This window comes from Myotis lucifugus, unplaced genomic scaffold (assembly GCF_000147115.1).
Source record: "Myotis lucifugus unplaced genomic scaffold, Myoluc2.0 scaffold_151, whole genome shotgun sequence".
In the NCBI taxonomy this organism is placed as follows: domain Eukaryota; kingdom Metazoa; phylum Chordata; class Mammalia; order Chiroptera; family Vespertilionidae; genus Myotis; species Myotis lucifugus.
This window is the reverse complement of record NW_005871199.1, coordinates 286,344-309,586: the sequence shown is the minus strand read 5'-3', so window position 1 is coordinate 309,586 and position 23,243 is coordinate 286,344. Positions and strand designations below refer to the sequence as shown.

General features: G+C 52.5%; 1 protein-coding gene across 4 annotated transcripts in view; it reads right to left on the bottom strand.

Annotated features, from left to right (window-relative positions):
- Window positions 1-2,482: 2,482 nt before the first annotated feature.
- ADAR (adenosine deaminase, RNA specific) overlaps window positions 2,483-23,243 on the bottom strand; it is a 21,400-nt gene continuing 639 nt past the window's right edge. The window contains exons 2-16 of one of the 4 annotated variants that reach the window (XM_023759297.1): window positions 17,888-18,172; window positions 16,719-17,800; window positions 14,578-14,761; window positions 13,610-13,758; window positions 12,929-13,073; window positions 12,612-12,802; window positions 8,311-8,536; window positions 7,883-8,054; window positions 7,485-7,578; window positions 6,836-6,958; window positions 6,473-6,603; window positions 5,960-6,142; window positions 5,524-5,636; window positions 5,055-5,182; window positions 4,683-4,920 (exon numbers count right to left, since the gene is read on the bottom strand). In XM_023759297.1, coding sequence (XP_023615065.1) covers window positions 4,683-4,920; window positions 5,055-5,182; window positions 5,524-5,636; window positions 5,960-6,142; window positions 6,473-6,603; window positions 6,836-6,958; window positions 7,485-7,578; window positions 7,883-8,054; window positions 8,311-8,536; window positions 12,612-12,802; window positions 12,929-13,073; window positions 13,610-13,758; window positions 14,578-14,761; window positions 16,719-17,800; window positions 17,888-18,172 — 3,444 coding nt within the window. Of the gene's footprint in view, window positions 4,921-5,054; window positions 5,183-5,523; window positions 5,637-5,959; window positions 6,143-6,472; window positions 6,604-6,835; window positions 6,959-7,484; window positions 7,579-7,882; window positions 8,055-8,310; window positions 8,537-12,611; window positions 12,803-12,928; window positions 13,074-13,609; window positions 13,759-14,577; window positions 14,762-16,718; window positions 18,173-23,243 lie in introns of all 4 variants that reach the window. The other 3 variants (XM_006095092.3, XM_006095095.3, XM_014461137.2) reach the window with 3 other exon arrangements.

The following is a 23,243-nucleotide window of genomic DNA, read 5'->3' as shown; positions in this document are numbered from 1 at the left end:
TTTTCATTTTGATGTAGTCCCATTTGTTTATTTTCTTCTTAGTTTTCTGCCCTAGGAGCTGTATCTGTAAACCTATTGCCATGAGAGATGTCTGAGATTTTGCTGCCTGTGGTTTCTTCTAGGATTTTTATGGTTTCCTGACTTAAATATTTAAGTCTTTTATCCATTTTGAGTTTATTCTTGTGTATGGTGTAAGTTGGTGGTCTAGTTTCATTTTTTTGCATGGATCTAATTTTCCCAACACCATTTATTGAAGAGACTATCTTGTCTCCATTGTATGTTATTGCCTCCTTTGTCAAATATTGAGCATAATGGTTTGGGTCGATTTCTGGGGTCTCTGTTCTGTTCCATTGGTCTACATGCCTGTTCTTGTGCCAGTAGCAGGCTGTTTTGATTATGGTGACTTTGTAGTATAACTTGATATCTGGTATTGTGATTCCTCCAACTTTGTTGTTCTTTCTCAAGATTGCTGCAGCTGTTTGGGATCCTTTTTGGTTTCATGTAAATTTTTGGAGTATTTGCTCTGGATCTGTGAAATATGCTGTTGGTATTTTAATAGGGATTGCATTGAATCTGTAGATTGCCTGGGGTAGTATGAGCACTTTAAATATGCTAATTCTACCAACCTATAAACATGGTATAATCTTCCATGTGTTTCTACCTTCCTCTATCTCTTTTTTCAATGTCCTGTAGTTTTCTGAGTACGTCTTTTACCTCCTTGGTTAATTTTATTCCTAAGTATCTTAATTTTTTTTGTTGCAATGGTAAATGGGATTGTTTATTTTCCTTTCTGAGAATTCATTATTGGTGTATAAAAAAGCCATTGATTTTTGGGTGTTGATTTTGTAGTCTGCTACATTGCCAAATTCATTTATTAAATCTAGTAGTTTCTTGGTGGAGTCTTTAGGGTTTTCTATGGACAATATCATATCATCTGCGAATAATGAGAGTTTTACCTCCTCCTTTCCAATTTGGGTGCCTTTTACTTCTTCTTGTCTGGTTGCTGTGGCTAGGACTTCCAGTACTATGTTGAATAAGAGTGGTGAAAGCGGACATCCTTGTTATGAACTCAAGGTTCTTGTAAATACAAGTTGTGTTTAATACATCTTGTCTGTTTATTGGGGGGCAGGGAGGACCCAGGTTGGTAAATATGGGATAATCTTATAATGCTGTTGTAAATTGTTTCTTGAGGTTAATGATAGTATATAAACCCTTAGGATATTTTTTGGTATTTTTTGTATTTTTTTTTTTATTTTTTTTTTTTTTTATGAAATGACCAAATGGCTAGGCCTGTAGTAGACAGGCCCAGAGATGGCTCCTGGGGAGGACCCTGGAGGGCAGGGCAGAGGCGGGGGGCTAGGGACCTCCTCTCACAGCCCCTGCGCGCTGGGAAGTCAAGGCTGTAGTCTGCGTGGAGGCCAGACCTGCTCCCGGAACACTGGTTTGATCTGGACCCAAATCCTGGAAACGGCATTAAATGGTGGGCCTCCTAGATGAAAGGCAGGGTGGACTAAGGAAAGGCACGAAGGAAAACCCTGTGGTTCCACAGGCAGTCTACTTTCCCGCCTAAGGCGGGCAGTGGGGACAGCCCACACGCCTGGCACTAGCCTTAGTAGGTGGGAAACTGCCCACTTTCTCAAAGTCCTGGACACTCCATCCCTCTGGGTGGAGCCAGGGGCTGCCCGAGAACAGAACAGCGGCGCTCCTGGCACATCTGGCAGCAGACCCATAATCCTTCCCTGCGTTTAAAAGCTGTCCAGCTCACCCAGCACCATTTCAACTGATTGAGCCACACCCAGAGTTCTTCTGGTCCTTACTTAATGTGCCCCCAAACATGCCCCCCCCCCCTCAGCTGCTGCGTCTGTGTAATGGATGAGGAAGGAGGCTTTGCTGTGACAGCCTCACCCTTGTGGCATATCATTCTTAAAAGGTCAAGCATGAGTCTTGTAGAAATTCTGGACTAAATTACAATGTGGCAAGTGGTGCATTCTCTTTGAAATTCAAGACGAAGAAATATTCTGGATGCCAGCTATGCAGTAAAAGGCAATGGCCCGCCTCCTGAGACGGCCACCCAGCCAGTCCTGGTTCAGGCGGCACATCCCTGCAGGCAAAACACCTTTTGGGGCGGGTGTGTGGGAGGGGGGGCTGTAAACACATCCCTCAAGGAGAGGTGGGATTCTGTAGGTGATTTGTGATGCTGTCTCATGGCCTCTTTTCTTACTCTGGGCTTTGAAATCTTGCCTATCAAGTCTCTGGGAACAAGACATTTAAGGGGCGGGCTCTGATGGGGGGGGGGGGGCGGAATGCCTGATGTACCTCACCCCGCCCGGACGCAAGCTCAGCTCCCACGTAGGTGCACTGAAATGGCACCTTTCTGCAGGCGGGGGATGGCCTTCTCCCCAAGTATCAGACGCAGCTAGTGCTGGTGCCAGAAATCCCTCCGTCCCCACTCTCCCCTCCTCCAAGAAACCAAGACTTGAAGTTTTCTACCAATTCAGAATCTTTATTTCTTTAGAAGGAATGTATAATGTTAGTCACGGATCAGGGAGACACATAAAAGCGGAATTTAAAAACTGCAGCCGATGGCACCCGAGTCCAGGCTCGGGCTCTGCCCGCTCTGCTCTTGGAGTCACTGCTACGACCCCAAAACCCGACAGTCTCTTCCGAGGGAGTAAAGGAAACAGCGTCAAGCAGCGACAGTTTTTACAAGTGATTATTCCAGGAATGCACAAAAGCCACGGTTCAGACAAATCAACTACAAAATCATTTTTAAAAAAAGGGGGAGGGGGAAGGGGGTCCTGCTTATTAGAAACAAAGATTGGACAGAAGGTGAGAACACTCCAGGCAGGGCTCTGCCTCCTGTGCTGTGACCCCGAGGGGCACGGGCTGCGGCCCTGCAGGGCTGACAGGGTTGTTTCCAGCAGACACGGGGGTCAGGTGCCTGGCTCTCTTCCTACAGCAGAAACCAAACACTGCACGGCTGCCAGACGAGAGCCTGGGTGAGCGGGGCTCTGGTCTTTGGAGAGCCCCTTGCTCTGCAGGAGGCCCCAGTGCCCAGAGGGGCTCAGGTTCAGAGGCACAGTGGGCGCCGCGCTTCAGCCTCAAGAACCAGGTTGGCTGCCTCCGAGGCAGGACTGACCCCTGTGCCCTCAGCTGTCACAGGGCCGGGGCGGGCAGGCGCCTCCCTCCGGAGGACAGCACTGCTCCCCTGCCAGCTCCCATGGAGACGTCCTTAGTGCATCATGAAACTTGGGTTTTCGCATTTGGTCAATCTTGGGGAACAGTAGCCACAAGAAAAGTGTGAATGTAGATGTATCCATTGCTGAAGAGGCGGGACCGATGGGAGTTCACTAGTCAGTAGTGTGGGGCGAGGGAGGGTGAAAGGTGGTGTGAGGCTGCTGGCTCAGCATGTTCACAGGTAAAGATTGAGGGACCCTCTAGAGCAAGCCTGTCAAACTCGTGGCCCACGGGCCGCATGCCTCAAACACGCGTTTGACATGCTTGCTCTAGAGGAAGAGCCGGCTCCGGGCTGAGTGGCAGGGCCTCTGTGCTTCTCTGGAGCATGTACATCCGCCTGACATGGGCCCAGAGGGAGGCCGACGGCTCTGACCACAGGCGTCATTAGCTTGAGGTGTAGACCCGGGGCTCCACCTCACAGGATCTGCAGACAACCTGCCCTCCATCTACAGCTGCAGTCCTGTGTCCCCTAAGGTCCCCTGTGACCTGCCCCCAACGACCTTCTGAAGCTCTCCCGGCAGAACAAAAGCACTTGAAAAATTACATCTGAATCTAAATCTGTGCAGGTTATCTGTAGCAGCTAAGACCCGACTCTTAGGGCATTCTTCTACAGACTCCTAATCCACCCGCGGCTCCATGAGCTTCCCTGGGTGTGGCTGTCAAGGGAGCCCTGCGGGTGGAAGAGTGCTGTGACCAGGTCACTTTCTGCCTTGTTCCTGCCGAGTCCGAGGCGATCTGCCCCGAGGCCCTCACCCCCACGGCAGGCGCATTCCTAGGAATGCTGTAGGAGGGGCAGCTGGGAGCCTGCCTGCTCCCCGGGGCCTGAGCTCCCTGGGAAACGGTCTGCTAGCTGCACCTCCCTCAGCTGGCTCTAAGAAGCTCTGCTCCTTCCGGGGCCGCAGGGCTCTCCTCCTGCGCTTAGAGACGTCTCCTCTTTACCCTCTTGGAGGAAAATGAGAAACTTGACCACAGGAAGGAATCGACAGGGCGGAGGGGCTTGCAGAATCCGCAAATGAAATCAGTTCCTGATGTGACTCACAGAGTTGACTGGAACCTAATCAAGACCTCAAGAGGCCAGGGCCGCACACTGAGGGGCAGGAAATGGGAACCCCCAACAACTGAGGAGGAAACGGGCTGCGGTGCTCAGTGACGGCTTCCGCGCTGGTCGAAGGAGAGAGACCCCTTTTCTCTCCCCTCACGTCCCTACCTCTTTGCTTGGGAAAAGGGAAGGGGCCTGGTGAGACCTGGCCTGGTATTCCCAAAGAAAGCAGGATAAATAGGAACCCGAGGTCTCAGTACCACCAATTGTGGTTCCATTAAAAAAAAAAAAAAAGGGAAGGAGAAAATAAAAGAAAAATTAAAAAAACAAAACCCTTGGCTAATACGAGGAATGCTACGCCCTGCCTCTCGCCCGTGACACGCCCGCCGCCGCCAGGCCGGTCCCACTATACTGGGCAGAGGTGGAAATTCTTTTCCTCCTGAGGTTTGCTTATCCAGTTCCCATAGCCCATGTCCTTCAGGCCTTTTTTGAAGTGGTTCTTGGCTATCTCGTATTCACGGGCAGCCCTCTTGGCCTCACCATAGGAGAGTTTAAGTAGATCCCTGCGGCCCCGGAAGGAGCAGAGCTTCTTAAATAGGAGGAAAATGTTCTTTTTGGAGACCCGGGACAGTTCATTCCGTGGCCTGGGGAAACAGAAACGTTACTCAGCCAGGGCCGGAAAAGGAGGGCCGGGGCGCCGTGGCGGGCGGGTAGCTCGGAAGCCCGGAGGCCAGCAGCCACGCCGTCCCTGTGAGCCACTCTGCTCCCTGCTCCTTACCCGTCCACGGTGCCCCTGGTGCCGTCCAGGATCTCCAGGTCGTAGCCGTCAGCCAAACACCAGTTGACGCTCGTCTCCTTGGTCTTCCCGGACTGCCTTTTGGAATCATAGACGCTGACCCGGCCAACCTAGGAGTCGCAGGAGCAGTGGGAGAGGACGGACACGTCTCAGGAAAAAGGTTAGAAGCAGGGACCCGAGTCTCAGAGGGCAAAGGGAGTGAGGGCTCGGGACCTTGCCCCTCATTTATGTAGGATTCTACGTGGCTGAAACTCTAGGCACACTAACCCCACTTTGATGGAAATTAATTCCAGACTAAAAGGAGGAACGCTGTTGGCATTCAAAGGAGAAAAGGGTAGGTTCTTGGGATACCAACTAAGGCTCCCTGGGCCACACCGGACTTTTCTGCTCTGCGAACAGACGGCTTGAGAAGGAGAAAATGGCGAGGGAGAAGCAGACGGGGCTATAGCACCTTGGGGTGGTTGACAACAAAGGGATAGCGCAGTCCATTCTCAAACGCACTCCCATCTCTCGTCACACGACAGCAAATGGCACGAGTCAGATGCCCTTGGCTGAAAAGGTAACCTGGGTGAGAAAAAGCACACGTTTGGCACCAGGAATGAACCGGAAGGCTGAGGGCTGTGGAGGTCAAGAAAAGGAAGACACTGCCGTTGTAGCCGCTGTGTTTCAGGGACTCATCTGGAGAGACCTGCGTGGCACGTCCCTCACCTGGGCTCGTGCCTAAACCAGTCTTCCCGTCATGACAGATGGACGCTCAGCATCAATTACTGACTCACACTTCGAAAAGTGGAGACATCGTGCTAACTCCTGGCAACGAAGCATGCGGTTTGCTGAGATCTGGGCTTAGAATGGCAGGCTGGTTCTGGCTCCCAGGAAGGGCCCCTTACCCAGTGTGACTGACTTGAGGTACACGGGCTGCAGGAAGTGGGTCAACAGTGCCCCTTGCAGGCCGAGCACGTTCCAGCGGAGGATCTTGTCGCTGCAGGACATGGTGCGGAGTCTCTCCCCGAGCCGAATGCCGTCCCACGTGGGCACAATGTCGCTGGACTCCACTGGGATGGTGCCTTCCCCTGTGTGAGAGCGTGGGTCAGACCCACAGCAGCCCTGGGCCGAAGCACGCCCTGTGCGGCTCTATCCATTCCCATGGCTGTGAGAGGACTAGCTGGGAGCCGACTCCCATGTCGCTACTTCCAGCCAGGCTCTCAGGGCGAGGGCACCTCTGCCTCCTCTCTGATCCTCATCTTCCTGCGCACATTTCCCCCACCCAGACCTTCCCTCTCCCTGTAAATAGGACCCTCCAAACCCTGCAATTAATGGCAAAACCCCGGCAGCGGTGCCCGGGGCCCCCGGAGGAGCCGGGCTCAGCAGAGCCCTGGTGTGGGGAGGCGGCGCACACTCACCGTTCTCCACCTTGGTGCGGAGCTTGCCTTGCTTGGGGTTCTCGAAGACGGGGTAGTGGCGGTCTGTGCTCTCCACCGCGCGGTCGCTGCAGGACTTGTCGAAGAGCGCGCCATCCCCACACGGGGCCGTGCTGCAGGACAGGGCCCTGTTAACACTCACCCAGGCAGAGGTTTCCCCCTCCCCCGGGCTCAAGAACTGTCCCCTGTGGTGGGAGACGGGGGTGGGCAGAAGTGTATGTGGGAGTCATTCCATCCCAGGTCCGTACAGAGCGGAGTGGGGCCCATGGACTCGCTGTTTACGGACGAGGAGAGCATTCCACACCCCGCCCTGGAGCCGGCAGGGCCCGCTCGGGCGGCACAGACCTGATGTAGAGGTGGAACGACACGGTATTCTTGATCTGCAGCCTTTTCCCTCCCTTCGCGAGCTCAAATATGCTGTCCTTCGCCGTCTGGGGGTTGTACTTCATCAGCTCGCTGTAGAGAAACCTGCAGGAGGAAGTCGGGTCAGAGACAGTGGGAGCCTGGGGGGCAGCTGCTTCTGGGATCTGCCCCCAGTAAGGAGGCGCCTAACGCTGCAGCCCTTTCAGTTTCTCGGGCAGGAAGGCCCGGGCTCCTCGGGGCCTCGGCATTTCTTAAAGCCGTTAGCCTTTCGGGTCAGTTCATTTCTGCTAAGGGCTCCCGCTCTGGCAGGAGCAGGGGTGCCGGGCAGAACAGCGGCTTCTCCCTGGGCCTCTCGTCAGTGGAAGGAGAGGTGGCTGAGGCGGCGGCTGGCGGCCAGGGCTGTTTACAGACCCTCACAGCAGAGGGGAGGCCCAGGACCAGGAGGCCATTGTGGGCCTTTTAAAAAAAGGCCCGAAGCAGAGTTGGCCCAGAAAGCGAGGGCACGTAGCAGCCGGCCGAGCAGTGGGGCAGCCTGGTCCCAGGTGCAAAGGCTGTCGCCCTGGTCGCGGCCGGCCCGTCTGGGGGCGTCAGAGCCGCCGTGGGGGCGGGAGGTGCCGGCCGACCCGCTCACCTGATGAAGCCCCTGCGGGAGATGATCTCCGCGTGGCAGTCGTTGACGGTCTCGCCCTTCAGGCTCAGGGAGTCTCCTTTCACACAGCGATTGCCTGGCAGGACCGGAAGGAAGGACGGACGTGTGAATGTCCAAAGGACAGCGACGATGAAGGGGGGGCGGGGGGCTGCTCGGTCTTAGGGCGTGAAGGCGGCGCGGCCGCACTTCATCAGAGCCTTACTCCCGTCCCTCCCTCCCCTGGGGATGAGCACCCGCCTCCCCTCCCAATGATCTGGAGCTAAACGGACATGTAATCGCCTGTGTTCCCATCGTAAACTCGCCCCAGGGGACTCCAGGAGAGGACAAGGCCACCTCCGGGCACCGTGTGGGTGTGGGTGGGGGCCGGCAGCCGCACCGACCTGTCCCCAGGCTGACCACGACTCCCAGGTCTTTGGAGTCTTTCTTCATGATGATGGCAGCCAGGATCTTGCGGCCCAGCAAGGAGGGCTGGAAACTGTTGGTGAGCGCGTTGAAGCACCGGTGGCTCAGCATGGCTATCTGGTCGTGGAAGGTGCTGCCAGTGAGAGGGAGCTGCGGGGACAGGAGGCCGAGTCAGGGCCCCGGAGCTGGGCTGCGGCCGCCACGCCTCAGAGTGGGCGGGGAGAGCGCGCTCACTCGACGGTGAACCGTCCTGTCCCCTCGCAGACCTGGTGTCCCCTCCCACGTTCTAGGAGGCTAATATTAAAGCCCAGGAATAATGCACATACTAGCAACGGAAAGCTAACTCCACCCGGAATGGAGCTGGCTGGACCCCCAAGGAAGATAGCACAAAAGTAGACGGCTTAACTGTCTTTGGCTGTGCATCTGGGGACCTCGAGAGGAGGAGCATAGTTCTTCTGAGAGTGGCCCCTGTCACTGGGGTTACCTCTGTGAAACCCATGCGCTCTGCCTTCTCGTTCTCCCCAATCAGGACGCGGAGGGCGGCGTCCGCTGCCTCCTGCTTGCCTTGTTTCTTGCTGTGCGCGCAGACGGCTGGGAACCAGCGACCCCCAACTTTTGCTTGGTAAACAAACCTTTGGGATGAGAGGCAGGGGACAAAGACAAGCATCTGAATTGCCGGCAGGTGTAGGAAACGCAAGTTTTGCTTAAGAGGCAGCCAACATCAGCCCCATCCCCGTCACAGCTCTCCAAGGCAGCAGTGCCTGGACTTTGGACATTCCTGGGTCGCAGTGTGGTTTTTGCTAGATTCGGATATAACCTGGACTGTTACTTAGGTCAGAACGTCAAGTCTGCCTTAGACCAGGGAACCAAACTTTCATGAGGCGCTATTTTTCGATTCCTGGAAGCCTTGGGATGGCTATGGGGGACGGGAGAGCACCTTGGCATGTGACTCTGCTTAAAGGGCTCGAGTTAAGCAGGGAGGTGGGCAGTGCCGCTGCGGGCCGGGGGGGGGGGGGGCTCCCTTTCCGGTGGGGGTCTCACACATATAGAGGGAAGAGCAGGATGGAGCAAAATGGCTGGAGTGTCTCTCAGACCAGAGTTCAAGAAGCCTAGCTTTCAAACACCGATCTGCGGGTTGGAGACCTGCTTTGGCTAATCCACCTGCGTATGGGAAAGGCTTCAGATCGAGGCTGGGCAGCTCAGGCGGTAACGGAACCGAGCTTCTCGCTAGTCCTTGCTCATCCAAGGCACTGAGGGCGGTGGGCTGACGTCCGGTGAAGGACAGGGACAGTGGCTGAAAGACCCTGGAGGGGCGGGGCTAGCATGGTGGGTCTCCGCCAGGTGGAGAATTTCACGGCTGTTCATGTGTTTGCACATGTATCATGTATGTACTGATGATAAAATCTGTGAATTGTGCAGTTAGAATCCTTAGAGCGCACTGTCCAGTATGGTAGATACTAGCCACACGAGGCTATTAACTTTGATTAAAATTCAATACAATTAATAATTCCATTCCTCAGTCACACTCGCCACATTTCAAATGCTCAGTAAGCACATGTGGCTGGTGGTCAGCCTTTTTAGCAAAACGCTGGGGACAAAAGCTCCTGGAATGAGTTAAGAAAGTGAAGACAAAGACTACAAATAATTGAGAGGTTTGGCTGGGAGGGGAGCAGAGAGATGAGGTGGGCTCAAGGGAAGGTGCCGAAGTCGGGCACGGGCATGTCTGCAGGCCGACAGAAGTACCCGGCCTGGTGCCGAGGGAGGGAGGGACCCAGGCACAGCGATGGAGGAAGGATGCTTCCTGCAGGTGGTGCAGACAGAGGCACAGAAGCAGGTAGGGAGGTGGATTAGAAGCAGGTAGGGAGGTGGATTTGCTGATGGCCAAGGTGAAGTACTTGTCATATGATTATTGCTATTTTCTCAATTAGTTTAGAGTGAGGAAGAGGGATTTTGGTGGAAATTTGAAGAAAGAGGCAAAGGTCTGAAATGGTTTTCTCAGAGCAGGAAAGAAAACTACAAAAATGCAGTAGGAAAAAGGCTGGGAAGAGAACACCGGGGGTGGAGGCAAGTGGCAGCCCCTCAGTTAGAACCTTTTAGTGCTGGGAAGGCAGAAGCATGACGCCCCCAAGGCCTGTGGCCTCCCATCAGGGGCCTCCCATCAGCTCGTCTCACCGGGCCGGGCGCCCTGTGCTGTCTGCTCCGCCCACCAGGCCTCCTGCAGCTGCCTAGCAGCTCTGCTCTCCTCCCACCGCAGCAGCAGCACCGGAGGCGACTATCTCCTCCGCCTCGAACCCCCCTCTTCCCTCTTAATCTCCCTCCTTCTCAGCGAAGCCCTCGCCCCTCCGGACTCAGGTCATGCACATGCCACTCGAGCCCTTTGTCATACATATCGAACATGAGAGCTCACGTTTCTTTACGTGACTATTGATGACTATCTGGCTCCTGCACTAACAAATAAGATGTACTCCACAAATACTGGTTGAATGACTAAAGTAGGGAGGTCAGGTGACTACTGCCTTGGGTTCTGTGAGAGAAGATAGTGCTTAGCCTAGAGGGTAAGTGGAGCTGGAAAGACGAGGAAGGATTTGGGATGGAAATTGTAGACATAACAGAACTCACGGATGGAGAGTGGTGTCATTTACTGAGATGGAAGGACAAGGGCAGAGAGGTTGAGGGAGCAAAAATCAAGAGTGCTGCTTTTGAGATGTCCGTCCAAGAAGCGGCAAGCAAGCAGCTGGATCGAGGAGTCTGGCGCTCTGAAAAGGTCTCTAGCATTTTGATATTACAAGCCGTAAGCCATAGCCGGTTTGGCTCAGTGGACAGAGCGTCGGCCTGTGGGTTCGATTCCAGTCAAGGGTGCATGCCTTGATCCCCAGCCCGGTCAAGTCCCATGCAGGAGGCAACCAATGATGTTTCTGTCTCTCCCCTCCCTTCCACTCTCTCTAAAAATCAATGGAAAAATATCTTCGAGGGAGGATAAAAACAAACAAAAATGGTAAAAAAAAATTAGTGAAGGTTGCCAAGAAGGACAGAAAGGAAAAAAAAAGGACCCAGCATGATTCACATTAAGAAGTAAAGTGTGTTATTGTGCCAGACGTTCAATAAACATAGCTTCTAAATTAGTATTTTCCCTCCTCAGTGCAACCTTCCTCGACTCCCCAGGGACACTGGCCAATGTGCACTGTGTCCCCACAGCCCCTTGCATCACCTCCAGGAAGCCCTGTGCTGTGCTTCCGTGTCTGCAGTGCATTCAGGGGCACTTTTCATATCGTTAATCCGGTTCACAGTGAGTGCTTAGGTTCTGAGTGAGTGACTGATTTGAAGCTCTAGGGAGGACTGTATGGAAAATTTTACAGAAATGAAAGAGGAAATGGACTAAACCTGCCACAGATGGAGGAGGTTAAAGAACGAGGGGAGTGTGAAGGGTGTGAACGAGGAGCCTGTGACGCATCCTAAATGCATCGTGCCCGGGAGAGGACCTTTTCTGGCCTCGTCAATGTTGACTGTTCTAAAGTGGGGTGCACGCTGGTCAAAGTACTAGGTTTTTTTTTTTTAAAAAAAAATCCCCACCCAAGGATACTTTTTTCCATTGATTTTCAGAGAGAATGGAAAGGAGGGAAAGAAAAACAGTGAAGTGAGAGATACATCGATTGGTTTTTCTCCTTTAATCTATTAATATGGTAAATTATAATAAATATCTGAATGTAGAATAATCTTTGGTGCCATTTTTCACATTTTAGAATGGCAAAGCTAAAAATGTTGATAATACCATATTGGTCATGGTGTAAGGGAAAAGCCATTTTTATATATGGGGTGGGACAAAAGTAGGTTTGAAAATTATTCATATGGAAATAATACAATAATTAATAAAATAATAATATAAGCATAAACTCTGTGGACTCACAGCTATAAACCTACTTTTGCCCACCCTGTATTGTTGGTATAAGCATAAACTGGTATAATTCTCACTGGAGGAAAGTTTGGCAATATTTACCCAAATTCTGTATGTACATAAACATGTTATTCATTGCAGCCTTGTTTATCATAGCAAAAGTTTGGAAACAATCCAAGTGGTGATCAATAAGGGCTGGTTAAATAAATCATGACATTGGCACACTGCACAGGCCTGGCACAGAAGATATGTTAAATACTTATTTTTAAAACAAAAAGAAAAACATGCTAATATATGCCTGGAAACTTCTAGAGGGACTCAGTCAGTTGGTAATAGTGTATGGGGAGTGTGGGGAGGGAACTAGAGTCTGTGTTAGAAATGAGACCTTTCGTTGCATACTTTTTGAATCAGCTTGAGTGATTTTCTTGAAAATTAAAATTAGTTGAAATTAAAAAGGATCATACTCATTGGAAAAGTGACTATAATCTCAAGATGGCTCATCGTCTAGGGCAGGGTGGGGAACCTTTTTCTGCCAAGGGCCATTGGGATATTTATAACAGCATTCACCGGCCATACCAAATTATCAACTTAAAAATTCCGTTGCTATGAAAAAAGCTCCCAGGCTTATTACATTTCGAGCTCCACCCCTAACGGTGCCTTGGCAGGGCCAGACCAGATGATACGGCCCGCGGGCCGCATGCTCCCCACCCGTTCTAGGGGGTCACGGAGACACGGCTAACGCGCATCCTTCCTTTCCCTGGGTTCCAGGTGGACCCCACCTGCGACACATGCTGCAGTCGGGACAGGACACTCACTTGGGCTCGTGAGGAGGTCCGGACTGGTCAACCAGCTTGAACTCGGCCGCGAAGCCGTGGGAGCGGGCGTACTCCAACAGGCCGCCCACCGGGTTGGTGTTCAGGTATCTGACGAGCTCGCCGATCTTCCTGACCTTGTTGGGCATCATCGATTCCAAGTTCTCGAATGACTCTGTGCTGGTACCTCCGGACTGAAAGAGAATCAGCCGACCAGAGAGGAACCGTAAACACTAAGGAAACCGAGGGACTCCTGGGCCATCCTCAGCCATCCTGTTGCTAAACATGGCCAGCATCTTCTGAGTTGAAAATGACCTCACCTGGTTATCAGAAGATGCCGAGTTGGTGGCCTCCTCGTGCAGGGCCTTCATGGCTTCCTCGGCAGCCATCTGCTTGGCCGCTTTCTTGCTGGGGGCACTCACGGTGGGGAAAGTGTGGTTTCCCATTGCAACACAGTACTGGAACCTGGCGGGAGAGGAGAGGATTAAAATGGCGGTGATGGAGGGATTTACCTAGCCCGTGTCAGTGCTCCTCCTTTAGGACTTGCCACTTCCTTGCACACCTCACCTCTGTGCCTGGAAGAGCTGGCGCCTTTCTCCCTCCTCCTGCCCCCAGTCTCTGAGCCTGGCTGACCCTACTCAGCATGTAAGCATCGGCCTAGTTTCACCTCCTCCTCCTCTTGAACATGTAAGTCTGCAGAGCCTCGGAGCAGAGCTTGTCAGGTAGGCCCAGGGCTTGCCCCGATTTGTCCCACCACCAGTAAACCTCCACGCCGGGTACCTCCCTAGTGCTTGGTCCCTGCTTCGCCCTTTGAATTCCTAGTCCCAGATTCTCTGCTCCACGAGCAGCAACCATGCCCTCAAGGCCCCCCGTCTTCCACACTGAGAACAGGAGTGACTGCTCCGTGAAATCATCTGCCATCTCGGAGGAGGCAAGAAGAACTGTATCTCTCTCTTTTTTTGAGAAAACCTCAGCAGAGATACATGATACAAGAGATGTACTTGGGGTCATGGGCAGGGCCTTCTCTGGATAGGAGGCGGAATTCGCAGGAGCTCCCCAACTTGTGCACACACTCAAGCAATGTACTGACGGGGTTCTTCCCAGATAAGAAGGAAGTTGCTGAAGGGGTGGTGGACGGGGACTCTGCAGTCTGCAGAAAACGAGAGACAAGAAAAAACACAGCACAGATAGTAAGAAAACATTGGCTAGTCCATCACAGAGAGGGAACGGGGAGGGGAGAATTTCTTTTGGCCAACCACACATCAGGGCTGGCTTCCGAAGGAACAGGGCTGTGGGGTTCTTTAAGCATCACAGGAAAGGGTGAGTTAGAGGTTCTGGGTCTCTTTAAAAAAAATTTTTTGAGAGAAACATCAATGATGAGAATCATTATCAGCTGCCTCCTGCATGCTCCCCGCTGGGGATCAAGCCCACAACCCAGGCATGTGTCCTGACCGGGAATCGAACCGTGACCTCATAGGTCAGTGATGGCGAAGGTCAGTGATGGCGAACCTATGACACGCGAACTCATTTTTTGGATTGATTTTTCTTTGTTAAATGGCATTTAAATATATAAAATAAATATCAAAAATATAAATCTTTGTTTTACTATGGTTGCAAATATCAAAAAATTTCTATATGTGACACGGCACCAGAGTTAAGTTAGGGTTTTTCAAAATGCTGACACGCCGAGCTCAAAAGGTTCGCCATCACTGTCCTAGGTCGACGCTCAACCACTGAGCCACCGGGGCCTGGCTGAGTCTCCTTTCCTATCTGCGAGAGGAGACCAGACTTGGTAATCGTCCATGTCTCTTTCAACTCCTGGTGAGGGGGTGGTTGAGGGCACAGCGGCAGCTGACTCTGAGACACAGCATCAGCTGCTGGGCCGAGACGCTTCTAGAAGGCCAGAGAAAGCCCTGCTCCTTCACCGACAGGAAAGGAATGGATACCCTCGCAGAGGGCGGACACCTACCTTCTCTGCCTCTTTCTCGAGGGAAGAGTAGTAGGATTCTTCGGGTCTTCCACTGTCCTTGGCTTTCGCTTCCTCGAGCAGGATGGTCATGGCTTTCATGGCTGCATCCTGCTTGGCCACTTTCTTGCTGCCAGCTTCAGCCGGGGGGAACTCTCGGCCACTGATGACCACTTGGAATTTAAATCTTGATGGAAAGTGATTAGATGTGTGAGCACTAGTCTAGGCCTCCCTTCGCCCTCTCCAGAGAGATCTTCACCCTGGAATTGCTGCTACTCTAAGGGGCTGTTCGACTGGCGGAGGACATGGAGGGCAGGCCAGGGACGCCTGTCCTTTGGAGGCTCGGCCTGTCCCTGCTTTTCAGAAGCAAAGCAGCCAGTGACTCTCCCCCTGGCTCATTAGAGCAAACACAGCCACAGGTGATGTGAGACTAGCTCAGGGAAACCCACTGTCTCTCAACAATGAACTGAGATAAAGTCTATAAAAATGATGAGCTAAAGTCACCACTACAGCCTTGTCAGTAACCAAGCCGTCTTCCTAAAGCAGCTGCGGCAGACCGGCCACCGCAAGGGCAGGTCCTAAGGCAAGCGAAGGCTCTCACAGTGCAGTCCCCGCCCCAGACACCTACGGGGACCAGAACACCGGTCACTTCCTGGGGCCTGTGTTTGTCCCAGCCTACACAGGACACACTACTCTTACGGTTTGTGCTGAGTCACTCTAAAGCTCTATCTGAAGCCTGTGATGAAAGGAATGTCCCTGGTATGTAGAAAACCAAAAAGCCCTTGTTCTAGGCCTCTGGACTGAGCTTAGACTTCCTCTGTTCAAGCTTTCAAATTTGTCCAGCTCTCTGCTCAATCTGGGATTTCATTTAGAAAAAGTAAGTCAAATTTCTTATTTCCCGGGTCTTCTGAATATGTGAATATGGCATCAATGTTTCTTATAGCTGGAGTCCAAAGAAAGGTTAGCCACCCAACCCACTGCTTGTCCCCAACCCTGGGGACAGGGACAGAGGAACGTGAGCGAGCATGACGGCCACCCAGTCTCTACCCCAAACCAACAAGCCAGCCCAGGCCCTGCCACTTCTGGACGGACACACGTCCTCTCCCTAACAGCTCTCCCGCAACGCCATCGCCGAGTGATTAAGACGGGCGCCAGGAGGGAGAACGGTGACGCTGGGAACCTGCCCTTAGCAAACAGCCTAGGATGGCCTCTCCCGCCCTCGCTAGCTGGTGTGCAGCCACTCAGCGTCAGAGGGTTCAGCAGCTCCCTCTGAGCCTGCCTGTCTTCCTCAATCTGTCCGCCGGCCTGCAGGAGGCGGCCAGCTGTCTGAGCGAGGTCACCTCTGGTTTCACAGCTTAGGAGCAGCAGCAAGTGGAGCCCACCCATAGCGCAGAGGAGGTGTGTAAGATCAGAACCGCCACGCGGTAGGCAGGCAGCCTTGCGCGCTCTACACCGTCCTTTCCCCCCGGAAAGGGGGCTGGGGGTGGGTTTGAATCCACTGCTGCCAGCAGCACAAGCTGCCCTTGCACCCACCTGCTCCTGGACCTCCCTGGGGACTTAGTGTGGGGAAGGGGGAACGGCACACGAAGAGGAGTGGCAAGGGAGCCGAGTCTTCATGACCTCTGGCCTTAAGAGGCAGACATGACATTGATGCATGAAAGCTAAGCATTTCCCAAGAAGCTTCATTTTAGCCAATGGGGTCAACCTTCCCTTTGCTCAGCCAGGACTCTGGCTGGTCTGAGGTCTACATTCCTTGCTCAAGATCTAGAGCAGGGGTGGGGAACGTCCGGCCCACGGGCCATATAAAGGCCCTGGAAATCATTTGGTCTGGCCCTGCCAAGGCAACTACAGGCGGGACTCAAAATCCAGTAAATCTAGGAGCTCTTTTCATAGCGACATAATCTATATTCAGTGAATTATAATTAAGCAAATGATGTTATAAATATCCAAATGCCTTTGGCAGACAAAAGGCTCCCCACCCCTGATCTAGAGGAAGGGCCAACAAGGGTGCTTTAGCCAGAGGGCAGAAAGGAAGAGGGAGAAGTCGGGGACCACCACACAACACTGCTCACGAGTCAGCAAACTGTCAGGAGCAAGGGCGCCTGGCCCAACCCGAGGTACATACGGTTCCTGGGGTCTCTTACCGAGGTTCATGGGGTGGTCCACTCTGCTCTATGAGGTTGAACTCACAGGTCTGACTAGCGAACTGAGCATATTCTAACAGCCCGCTGATGGGGTTCTTCAGCTGGCACTCAGTCAGTTTCTTGTAGGGTGAACACCGTGGCAAGCCATGGCTGTAGAAGGAGGGCATCTCCATGATGGCTCGAAACTCACCTGGGGCTGTGTGGATACTATTCAAGTCATCTGGGATGTCATCTGTGGCCCACTGGCCATTCTCAAAGTCCACATACCCAGGTTTTGAGGGGCCATTGTCACAAACAGGTGGTTTCGGTTTCACTGGTTCTGGCGAGACCGGTGGCCTACTTTCTGCCTTGACGACCGGCTCCTGCCCATTCTCCACTTTTTCTGTGGCGGCTTCGTTTGAGGCATCTGGTGCGGCTTCGCTTGAGGCATCTGGCGTGGGTGAGTTACAGGCGGGGAGCTCTGCGTCTGTTTTGGTCTCAGGGATAGCAGCTTGCGTGGCGTCGGGAACACTGTTCGTACTTCTCTTCATTTGTATTCTCTCTCGCTTCTTGTCCGTCAGGTACCAGATTGGAGGGGTTGTCCCTTCCCTGTACACGTCCCCCTGCCTTTCCAAGTCAATCAGTACGGCGTTGACATCGCGGGCTTTCGAGAGGCCGATATTTTTAGCCAAATTCAGGGCGGAGGACTTGACCACGTCAAACAGGTGGTTGCAGATGTCTTCCTTGATCTCGGCCATGTCTGCAGGCTCAGGGGGGTCCTCCGAGTCGGACGCGGGGCTCCTGCCTGCGGTTTCCCAGCTGGGGCCTGGGTTTGGGGCTCCCTGGCTCCAGCCGTCTGCTGTCGCTACTTGGCTGTGCTGGTTCAGAGCCTGAACGGGAGCTGCGATTCTCCACAAAGGGGGCGTTCCCGCCTCCCTGTGCAGCACACCCCTGCCTTCCAGGCAGTATAAGATGTGGTTGATTTCCTTCTTTGGGGCCTGGAGCTTCCGAGCCAGGTCATGTGCTGTGGTGGCCTTCCCTTCGCCAAGCTCCTGCAGGAGCTCTAAGACCCTCTGTTCCTGATCCTGGCCGATGCTCAGTGCCTGGAAACGTGAGGACAGCCTATCAATACCTCCCCAGGGCAGAGCCCCGCCGCGAGGGGAAGGAGGCCAGAATCCTCTGGGGCGTACCTGGCGTCTGAGAGGCACACCCCTGGGGACACCCCAGATCTCCGGCTGCCAGCCTCGGGCAGGTGGTCCTGGAAACCGTGGCCAGGGTTCAGGGAGGAGGGGTGACGGTGGTGGTGGTGCCTGCTTTCCAATGAGGGGCACTTCTGGGAGCCGCCCCTTGAGAAACTCTATTTGCTGAAGCTGGAAGCTCTGAGGATAAGATCCTGGCGCTGGCTGCTGGTGTCTGCGCTTGCTGTGCTCATAGCCTTGAAATGGACCGGGGTAGTATCTGCCGAAAGAACACCCCTGCAGAACGAGAAGACGAACAGGGACGTGAGCAGCGGGGAGCCTGGCCCTTCTTCCTGCGGGGGGTGCAGGGGAGGGGGGTGCTGCCCCTGATTTCTAGTGGCTGGGAAGGTGTGTGTGATGGGCTGGGGACCCAGCAAGGATGGCTTGCCCACCTCGTAAGCACTGCCGTTCACCCACCAAAGAGAAGAGAGAGGAGCAGGAAGTGAACACAGAGCTCCCAGGAGCAGCACGGCCGCTCCAGCAACCCAACTCGTTCTGTTCCCTTTGGCAGAATTTTAGGGAGCTGAGAATGACTCTTCCACTCAGCAAAACACTTACCCTTTAAAAATAAAAACAAACGGATGTTTTCTTTCCAAAAGAAACAGAAAGAGCCCTAGCTGGTTTGGCTCAGTGGATAGAGTGTCCGCCTGTGGACTAAAGGGACCCAGGTTTGATTCCTGCCAAGGGCACATGCCTGGGTTGCGGGCTCAATCCCCAGTAGGGGGCGTGCAGGAGGCAGCCAATCAATGATTCTCTCTCATCGATGTTTCTCTCTCCCCCTCCCTTCCTCTCTGAAATCAATAAAAATATATTAAAACAAAAAGAGAACAATAGCCTAAGTGCAAATGGGCCAGGGGACCAGGGCATGGACTGCAGCACAGACCCCTCGTGTCTAAAATCTATCCTTTGGGTGATAGAACAAAAGGAGAGGTAAGTGGAAGCCAGTCCTGTGCGGCTCTGACAGAAGACCCCCCTCCCCCCAAGGGCAGCCGGAGCACAGGCTCATCACCGCCAGAATCTGGTTTTAGGGCGGATGGAGGATTCCTTAGAAGACAGACACATGTGCTCAGACCTGGGTGGTGCTCAGGCTTGGAAGGGACGCTGGCACTAGCTTCTAACCAAACCACCAGCTCACCTGGATGAGTGGAGCTGGCAGGGTCACTCCGGGAGACCTCAGCCCCGCCCTCCCACACTCCCTCCCAACAGCTGTTTCCATGGTTACATTCTGTGTCCTTCAGAACCCAGTGCCATGGGTACAGCCACACCGTGTCCTCACAAACTGCCATACATTTACCAGAACACCGAGCACTTGTGACCTCTCCCCCCAGCACACACACCCGTGCTCATCCTCTCTCCCAGGAGGGGGTGGAGGTGGGAGATCCAGGGTGGGGCTGTACCTTCCTCTGGGGCCCGCAGACGTGCGTGTGTGTGTGTGTGTGTGTGTGTGTGTGTGTGTGTGTGTGTGTGGTGTGGATGTGAGGCTGAGGGGGCGATAGCTGGGATCGATGCTTCCTCATGCTTGTCCCCATGTCTGATTCTCCTGAGGGGCCAGGACCTGCAGGCGGGACCCTTTTTCAATAACCACATCCTCTGTTGCAATCAGGGGGTTTTAGCATCCCTGCCACGCCCCCTCACGGTCTCCTGGCTGTGGAGTTCCCCGATGACCACCACTCGTCTAGCGTCTCACTCAGCCTCACCGTTACTCCAGCGGGGCCACCACCAAACCTCAAACCCGGAGACTCTTCCAGGGGCCGGCAAACCTTTTCTGGAAAGGGTCAGGCAATCTTCAACTGCAGCACAAAAGCAGCCACACACAACGTGGAAACTGTTAGACAGGACAGGGGTCTCAAGGTCTAGGGAGCTCTAAATGCAATTTCTTGCTAGATGTTAAATGTAGCATAGCATTCCGCAGCGAGACCTGTAACCTGGAAGAGCCGACAGGAACTCAGCTGGGATGAAAGCAGCCAACTGCAAAGGACACATCAACATGTAACTGACCAAACAGTGTATCTAAGCCGTGGGAGGCTCATGAACATGAATGAGGAGGAGATGAACCTGGCCTCCTTTACTTGCCGCAAGGAACACCTTGTGGCAACCACTTTTGTGACACCCCGAGTTCGGGGACAAACTTCATTTACAAAACAGGCTGCACTTGCTGACCCTGCTCTTTACCGATGGGCACTTCCCTGTTGGTACAACTTCCTCCCCTTGTGATGTGATCCCATGTGGCTGCAGGCCAGCCAGGCCCACTCATCCCCGTCCTGGGGTCACACACCTCCTCATTCAGCCTGGACGTCACGGTCCCGTTTCCTTCTCCCGCCGAGGCCCACTGTCCCCTTTCCCGTTCCAAAGGCTCCACATGGTCCTGGAGAAGGGCGGTGACTCTTGCTAACGGGGCCATAAATTCCTCCTCTTAAACTTGTTAGGTTTTCCCTGCTGTGTGGTGGCCAGTTCAGTCTGACACTGGCTCCCTGTGGACTGAGCGCTTATAAAGTCTCCTCCACGGTTTGGTGACACAGCACCGACCGTCTCCTCGCACCTGTTTTTCCTTATGTCTGCCCCTGCCCCTTTCTGCCGCCCTTTACATATAATTAGTCGCCAAGGTTTTAAGGGCCTCTTCTTCCTTCCCCAGCTTGATCTCATCCACTCCCTCAACCTAAACCAGCCTCTTCAGCAACTGTCAAATCTATTCTCTCCAGCCACCACCTTGTCCTGATGCTTAAGACTGGAATTTCCAAATGCCTAGATAATCTGTTCACTTAGCTCTCCTACTATTACCGCAAACGCCGCATATTCCAACCAAATTCACCTTTCCCCTCAAGCCAGCCCCTCCTTCTGTTCTTACTGCTGATAATGGCACCCTTCTCCTCGTAGTTACTAAGGTGAGAAACCTGAGTCATCTGTGCTGCCTGTCTGCCTTCCCCCATCCAAAAATCAGGTAGTTGCCAAGTCTTACCTTGTCTGCCACCTCCGAATTTTCCCTTAAACGTGCATTTACAGTTCCGGCCCCTCGGTACCTCTCACCTGGGCTATGGAAGACAAGAGCCTCTAATCTCCCCATGCCTCTACATCCTAGTCCGCTCGGCCTGCTTCTCCCTCTGTTGCCACCTATTACAAGTCCAACCCGTCCCTGCAGATCTCCTTAAATGCTTCCAGCCTTTGAACTCCTCCTTCTCGGCACCTGTTAAGCTGCTGACTTTACCTTTTATCAGAGCTATTGGTTTTTTTAAATGGTGCACATAGATTGCAGTATATCTGAAAGGCGATTGACAATATTAGGTTTTCTAGAAATTATGCTCAACTCTCCACTCCCAATATTCCCATGGAGTACTGGCGGGGGTCTGCAGCCGACTCCACAGGAAGCTCCCGCATCCCCAGCACCTCAGAGAGCACCTGGCACAAAGTTGATCCCGAAACGTTTGTGGAATTACGACCATGAACAAGACATCCCCTGACACACTATCCCTTCTCTTCTTGCCGCACACACTCCTTTCACCAGCACACTGCTAGGGGCACAGGTGTGCGTGTACAGAGTGGGAGTTGGCTCACAAAAGCTGAATTATGGGGATTTCAGCGCTTCTGTTTAGTTCTTTGACCGACCTTGGTAAAATAACTGTTTCAAAATGGCTGAAGTCAGTTCCTAGCCAAATGTTTTTAGATCTAAACTGCTTCTACTTGGCCAAAGTCTGCAAAACCTTTTAATGTCCATCTATGTAAGAAGAGTAGAGTAAATCATGACACGTTCAGGCTATGAAACAGTACTCACAGTTAAAAAAAAAAAAAAGTGTTACGATCTGTTTGTATTCACCTGGAGGAAATTTAGGCATGATAGAATGTTAAATTAACCAGCAAAAAAAGCAAGCTGCAGAGGAACATGCATGCTAGAACGCCCCGTGTTGTAAACAAAAGAAAAACCCATGAATATGTGCGTGTGTGTGTGTGTGTGTGTGTGTGCACACGCTAGAATGAGCACAGAAAAAGGGACACATAAATTTGTTAACAATTGCTATTTTAGGGAAAGATTAGAGGGAGGTTATTTTTTCTTACTTGCCCTCCTCAAGTCCCTTGCAAGACAAGCCAAGCCAAACCACCCCTTGAGAACAGCCATTTGCAGAACCACTGAATGGGAGCGAGAGCAAGAAAGTGGGGAACCACCGCAGGTCGGCCATTCTTAAATCCCTCCATCGCCACTCACCCACTATGGTCTATGTATCATGAAAACCATGTAACAAGCCATTTCACATTCACTGCCCTGCAAACCTGCACTTCAATCTCGTCTCATATTTAGCATCAAGAGATGAGCCCCCACTTTTACTAAGTGGGCTCCATAGAGAAATATATTGACATGTGTGAAAAACTGCTTTTCCTTAAGTGCCTAATTCTTTTAAAGAAAATATAAATAAATAAAAAAGGAAGATATATATATGTGTATACGTATGTTTGTGTATATATAACGATCATGGTTATAGTTATAAGGCCATATGTGCTTTGGCTTTATGTAGTCAAAATTCAGAATTATACACTAAAAAGGGTAAGTTTTACTGTGTAAATTTACCTCCATTTTTAAGATATATATAAAATACATATGCACGTATGTATGTATATACACAAGGTGGGCGAAAGTAGGTTTACAGTTGTAATACAAATAAATAATACAAGATTAAAGCCTGGCTGGTGTTGCTTAGTGGTTGAGCACCGACACATGAACCAAGAGGTCACTGGTTCGATTCCTAGTCAGGGCACATGCCGGGGTTGCGGGATCGATCCCCGGTTGGGGACGTGCAGAAGGCAGTGGGGGTCAATGATTCTCTCTACCCTTCTGCCTTTCTCTCTCTAAAATCAATAAAGACATTAAGCCCTAGCCGGTATGCTCAGTGGATAGAGCGTCAGCCCTCGGCCTGAAGGGTCCCGGGTTCGATTCCTGTCAAGGGCCAATGCTCTATCTCTCTCTCCCTTTCTGAAATCAATAAAAATATATTGGGGGGGCCCTGACCAGTTTGGCTCAATGGCTAGAACGTCAGCCTGCGGACTGAAGGGTCCCAGGTTCGATTCCGGTCAAGGGCATGTACCTTGGTTGCGGGCACATCCCCAGTAGGGGGTGCGCAGGAGGCAGCTGATGGATGTTTCTAACTCTCTATCCCTCTCCCTTCCTCTCTGTAAAAAATCAATAAAAATATATATTTTTTAAAAATTAAAAAATACATATTGGGGGGAAAATAAAGTACCATGCACAGAGAGGGAATGTGACTTGCCTAAAGTTCACAGCATGTGGCAAAGGCAGAGACGGGGTAGGAGTGTTGGGCACAGG